We start from the raw sequence: 5,989 nt of genomic DNA, 5'->3' as shown, positions 1-5,989 counted from the left end.
CCTTCGCAACTCGTGATGAAAAATGTCTCATTTTGAGAGAAGAGAAATTGTTCAGGGGATGAAATTGTTGTGTTTGGGCGCCCTCACGGGACTTACAGCGGTATTAACATACTTCATGATTGCAGTTGCCGACTGTAGCTCATCATGTTAGTAATTAAATCCAGCGGTTGTCAAGTATTTGCAGAGCAAGTCATCTTCTTAGACCCCTCTTCACAGATTATGGTTTTATTGTGGACACGAGCTGCAAAGCCTACATCAATGAGCGATGTCTTCTAGTCTGTTCCACCTGTAGGGTTGTTAAAACTTGAACTTAGCCAGTCTTTTAAAAGAAAAAAAAATGAAAACTGAGGAAAAATAAATAAATAAATAGTAATGCGATGTTGTTGTTTTTTTTTTTATTTACTTTTTTCCTCAATCAACCATGAAGACATGGATTTCAGACCCCCAGTTGGATACCAGTGATTAAATCTAACTTCCCATTAGCGGCACATATGTTGGTACATTACTGTAAGTGTAAACAGCAGTTACAAGTAATTATACAAGTTTCATTAATACATGAGACCAGAAAGCACATAATATGGGATGTGATAAACATGACTGTACATGAAATGCATGATGACAACAGTCTGTACTGAAATGGGTGAAAGATATCTGAATAGTTTCATATTATTTGATCTATTACTAACATTGTAAATGCATATTATACAGTGAGCATAGTAGGTTAGTGTTCAACTCCACCAGCTACCTGGCAATTCACTATTAAGGCACCAGTGGGTGAGATAAAACCCACATACTGTACAATACAGAATGCCTTTATGACAGATGGAAGCTAAATCCCTCTCGTTTTCGGCATTTACTTTTCACTTTTCTTTTCCGATGACCAATAACCTGAAAGAAAACGAGAGACAAGTGGATTAATAGAGCTTTACTGAAATTAAACAATCTTTTTAGCTTAAAATCAGAGATCACACACACACACACACACACACGCGCGCGCGCGCACGCACACACACACACACACACACACACACACACACACGGTCACATGGATCTCCACCTCCTCCTACACACCTGGAGGAGGACAGGAGAGCCCTTGTTCAGAGTTTAGCAGATTTAGAGGAGGCTATACCCATCAACATGGAGACGTCATTGGCTGAGGTCAGCCACGCCCCGCCATCAGCCACCAGGATCGTTCCAGTTACGTAAGAGGATGTCCGGCTGGCCAAGAAAAGGGTGCAGTGGGCCATCTCTGTCTTATTGCCAGCTCGCTGCAAAGGAATAGACTGGAAGGCACCGGCAGCCTCCACTCGAGGGCCACCTGAGAGTATTAAAGAAAAAGTCCATCTTCAGATGCCATTATTTACACTTAGGTTGTACATGTGTGGGTTCACATGAACCCAAGAGCAAGCAATGTAATGGATATGTAAATGGTCATTATCAACCAACAACTACAGCCCTCAAAAGTTGCGTTTTAAAACTGTTCAAGATCAAATCTAAAGGTGCTAAATTAGCTGTTTGTTCAATATTGTGTTACATTTTTTACCCAGTCTGCGGAAGCCCTCGGTGCCAGAGATCGGACCCGGAGCCACAGCATTGACTCTCACCCCACTGGGCCCCCACTCCACAGCCAGGTGCTTGGTCATGGCGTCTGGGGAGGAGATAGGCAACATGGAGTCATTAGATTCTTATTTTTGATATTATAACATAACACAGAAAACATTCTTACCATTCGCTGCCTTGGCAGAGCCAGCATGCACCTGGAGGGCCTGTCCTCTGTATCCAAGTGTCGCAGATATGTTGACTATGTTGCCTCCATGATCCTTCACACACACACAAAAAAATCCCAAACGATCCAATAGGTAAATAATCACATCAGTCTCAGTGCAGAGGAAGAGCTTTAAATCCCATTTAGATTTAACAAGGCATTTATAATCTGTGATCTTTACTGCCCTCTTTTGGTGACCAAAGTGAATTGCACACAATGACTCATTTAAAGTTATTGATCAATAAGCTAATTATGGTCCTGTAGCTTCAGGATTTATCTGGATTTTAGTTCTAGCTCCTTAAACTGAAAGTACGAAATGCTGTGTCACACAAATAGTACCAGCACTATACCTTGAACCACTTCTCATAAACCACCTTGCTGGTGTTGAATGTACCCATGGTGTCTATCTCCAGCACTGTCTTGAAGGCGTTGAAGGAGAGTGCGGCAGCAGGGCAGAGGAAGTTTCCAGCAGCATCTGTCCAACAAAAGCATTATAATTGTAACCAATGACAAAATGATGACACACTGCTGAAAACAAACTCCAGGTAAAACCTTTTTCATTTAGCCTTTATGAATACGTCATTAAAACTGCAAATGCATTCTCTGAGATGTGTGAAAGAAGCTGAGATCACAGAGCAAAGATGATCTGCACTTAATACCTCTTTCAAACGAATGACCAGGTTCAGACTGTAGTTATTTAACTAATGTTCAACTCTTATTTTGTAAATTCACACCAAGTAAGTCAACCTGTCATGACAATTCAAAAAGGAAAGAATTGCATGAGGATGAACTTACAGGTTCAAACAACACGGCAAACAGAGTGGTGACCTTCACACTGACATTGACCCTTGTGGGTCACAAAGCCAAATTAGACACTGAGGGTCGACCCTTTTAAAACAAAATCAACGTGTGGAGAACCCACGTTGGACCTCGGTGTAAAAGGGGATCATAATCTTACAGTGATGTAACAGTTTGTAGCGGGGACGACGGTGCAAAGATAGAAGATAAAGAGAGATGCAGCGTCAGAAAAGTTAATGATTAAACCAAAACCTTTGAAACTTGACCTTTGCTCAAAGTCCATTTGTACTTATTCAGCTCAAAGACACTTGAAAATGTATCTGGACCTTTGGTGGGTGACAGACTGTGGGCAGCACAGCTCCCATGTAAAAACTCAGTCATCAGCACAGAACAGTTTTCAAAACACACATAAGAAATTAGTCTGCTTTTGTCAGAAGTGACGTACTGTTAATGAGGATGTCTACATGGCCAAACTCTTTCAGTGTCTCATCCAGAGCCGCTGCGATGCTCTCCGGCTGCCTCACATCCAGACATACAGGAAGACAGCGGCGTCCTGACACAGCCGACAGCTTTTTAGCCGCCTACAGAGTATATATTCATGTTACCTGAGGCCAAAACACGGAGATTTAGTTATCCAGACTGTGGAAACTATAAGAAGAAATAACCTCTTTGAGCTTATCTAGGTTCCTGCTGGCAATTACGGTGTCGCAACCATGCCTGAAAGAAAGAGAAGAACACAAAATAAGACTGTGGAGAGACAATGAAATAACTAGAAAGAGCACATGCTGATTAGAACATGAAAATGTGATCATTTAATAACTTAATGTGAGACAAGCAGGTATTGATGACTGATATTTCCGCAGAAACAATCCTTCTCACCTCATGAAGATTTCAGCTATACGGAATCCAATTCCAGATCCCCCGCCGGTGATAAAAGCAACCTGGTCTCTGATAAAAAAAAAGTACAAAAAAAAAAAGTACAAAACATGTCGTTCTAAATGTTACAAGTAATTAGATTACATATTGTAACAGGAAACATGTCTAAAACATAGACTGTATATAATTATAATGTCAATATAATGCACATATTTTCATGCTTACTTTAATAAATCCGGGCTGTAGATGTGTGTGTAGGAAGTCAGGCAGTCATCTGTGCTGACGTCTTCAGGCAGCAGCTCTCCGTTTGGTTTTGGCTCCGCTGCCATGCTGATAAATAATGTCTGTCAAAAAGATGCCAACACACCGTCATCACCGTAAACCAAATGCAGTAAATGAGTAGACTGTGAATGCAGGAGTTGTACAAAATAATGAAAACACCTACAAACACTGGGCCTCCCCTCGGCAGCAGTTTGTTTAAGTTGTTAATGTTGTTCATTTTGATTGTCAGATAACTGAATTCAGCTAAAAAGTATTTTTACTTCCGTCATTGTTGTTGGTGGTAGGGATTTTTCTTCGAGGTATTTGTGAGCACATGTTAGGATTTTTGTGACGTAAAACAGAATTTATGTAAAGTAAAGAGGCGGAAACTATTAAAGTCATTTAAAACTGAATGCAGTCCAGGTCAGCTCTACCACATGGTAAGACAGTACAGGTGAACGGATTCTAACAGGTTTTAATTGTATGTATAAATATGCAAACGAGGCTTTATTTAGTTAAACATGAGCAAATTTATATAAATGTCTAGAACAGAAATGTGTCCATTGGCTGAAGCCAGGTTAAAAATTTGTGTTTCAATTTGTTGATATATTGGAGTCAAACGTTTTTACAGGGGATTTTTAATCCGAATAAAACTGGAAGGTTTGGAGTATAATTACTAATGAAGTTTTCTGGCTCAGAATATGACCAAAAACTAATTTGAAGAAAATGGTCTTTAAAGATGTGTACTGTAAATTCCCATCCATTTTTTTTTTTTTTTTTTTAAAGGAAACCACTATTTACAGACACAATACCTAATTGAATCCGTAGCAACAATGACGTAAAATATTGTGAAATACAGGAATTGTTTTGTATGTGTGGTATGTAATACAGCATAATTTGGTGAATTCAATTTAAATCCATAGACAGAGATAAATAAAGTTGAGTAAAAGACTTAAAATGTGCATTTTGATTGCCCCCCCCCACACTAATCTGAAAAAAGACACATTATGGAGGCAAAATAGCCCAAAAATGTGAAAGCTGATCAGTGTATGAAACAAAGATGTATTTGTTTGTAGTGTTTCGCCTGAATCACTCACTGAACTCACGGCGTTAACCCAAACCGTAACCTACTGTGGGCTGTTTCTCTCATGTTGTTTGGCTCTTTAAACATCATTTGAGGTACCGACGCTTTTATCCACCAAAAACCAGGTCAATGTTTCAGTCCTAAACTTGCAAGACTTCCCGGTGCACCGGAGCTCAGTTGTCGTACCTGCGGAAGGAAACAAGCTGCAGCGCTGAAACTCCTCTCTGGTTGAAACTCGACCTGCACACGAAACACGTCTCCAACTCGGACCAGGTAAAGCTGCGTTGATTGCTCCCTCATTAGCTGTTTGCTTGTCTGGTGAGGACGACTTGTCCCTCGGACGTTCGCTTTTTCGCCTTCGTTCAGCGGTGCATTGTGGGGGATGAAGTTCCTACCGTCAGGGGTGCGTTCAAGATCAAACATGTCTCGTCGCCATCTTTTTCTTCTAAAAATTACTGTCGGTTCGCAAACAACTTAAAAAGTCCTCCACTTATAGTAAAAGAGCGTGTAACATCATGCCATTTTATCACGTGAGCTTTCTCTTTGTCTCATATTTGGTAAAATGCAATAAAATACGTTCAGTATTTCTTTTCTTTTTCCTTGACTCCACAGGTCCCAAACTTTTCACTGTCCAGGTCAGACCTCTTCAACCCACTGTACTAATGGCTGCCACTATTCCCACTAAATAATAATTCCGACACCCTCCCGGTTATTCTAGAAACCATCTGTGTAGATTTTATGATAGTTGTGATCACTATTTCTCAGGTATATAGGCTACTTCTTTTAACTCCCACTTCATTCCTTATCAAGACTTATCTCTACTTCTGATTAAAGCCACATGTATTCTACAAACTGAGGTTGACCTGATGAACTTTGAGGCCTCCATTTCACATGTCCTCCCTCTTTCTTCCCTTATCCACCCCCACCTATGCACCTGGAACCAGAAATATTCCCAACAGTCTTTTAAACTTTTTTTTTTTTTTTTTTTTTTTTTTTTAGGGTTTTCCTCTCCAAATTCCTTTCGATCCAATACACAAGTTTTTCTCTTTTCAACTCTAGCGATAATGGAGGTTGACTTCAGCTCCTGTACATAGTCACAGTGCTGTGTACTGTATATTGTTAGTCTATCCACTATTTGAAAAGATATTTCTGTTGTGGCTCCATATACTTTACAACCATAACTTATTGTTGACCTCATAATTACT

General features: G+C 40.1%; 1 protein-coding gene across 3 annotated transcripts; it reads right to left on the bottom strand.

The window, feature by feature from the left end:
* Nucleotides 1-363: 363 nt before the first annotated feature.
* Nucleotides 364-5,115, bottom strand: decr2 (2,4-dienoyl CoA reductase 2, peroxisomal). Of its 3 annotated transcripts, none has more exons than XM_069691503.1 (10): nucleotides 4,971-5,115; nucleotides 3,665-3,783; nucleotides 3,443-3,511; nucleotides 3,229-3,280; nucleotides 3,009-3,144; nucleotides 2,116-2,240; nucleotides 1,727-1,820; nucleotides 1,544-1,648; nucleotides 1,072-1,318; nucleotides 364-888 (listed from the first exon to the last, which is right to left on the bottom strand). In XM_069691503.1, exons 1-9 carry the CDS (start codon nucleotides 5,082-5,084, stop codon nucleotides 1,098-1,100), a joined length of 1,035 nt encoding a protein of 344 aa, XP_069547604.1. In that variant the 5' UTR covers nucleotides 5,085-5,115; the 3' UTR covers nucleotides 364-888; nucleotides 1,072-1,097. The 3 variants fall into 3 exon arrangements, with proteins under 3 accessions (XP_069547604.1, XP_069547603.1, XP_069547605.1); XM_069691502.1 differs by having other exon boundaries at nucleotides 1,130-1,318; XM_069691504.1 differs by having other exon boundaries at nucleotides 1,130-1,318; nucleotides 3,665-3,769; nucleotides 4,971-5,042.
* Nucleotides 5,116-5,989: the final 874 nt, after the last annotated feature.

Source organism: Brachyistius frenatus, unplaced genomic scaffold (genome assembly GCF_029030835.1).
Source record: "Brachyistius frenatus isolate BFR_SWC_R1_liver_20210118 unplaced genomic scaffold, ASM2903083v1 Contig_11, whole genome shotgun sequence".
In the NCBI taxonomy this organism is placed as follows: domain Eukaryota; kingdom Metazoa; phylum Chordata; class Actinopteri; family Embiotocidae; genus Brachyistius; species Brachyistius frenatus.
Note: the sequence above shows the minus strand (reverse complement) of the source record. Positions and strands in the feature narration are given on the sequence as shown.

Bases quoted from the DNA above. Each gene is read 5' to 3' on its own strand.
- decr2 (XM_069691502.1), bottom strand. From the start codon at position 5,084: ATGAGGGAGCAATCAACGCAGCTTTACCTGGTCCGAGTTGGAGACGTG. The intron at 3,145-3,228 runs GTTATTTCTTCT...TATACTCTGTAG, and splicing joins ACCTAGATAAGCTCAAAGAG to GCGGCTAAAAAGCTGTCGGC. The intron at 2,241-3,008 runs GTACGTCACTTC...TTTGTTGGACAG, and splicing joins TGTAGACATCCTCATTAACA to ATGCTGCTGGAAACTTCCTC.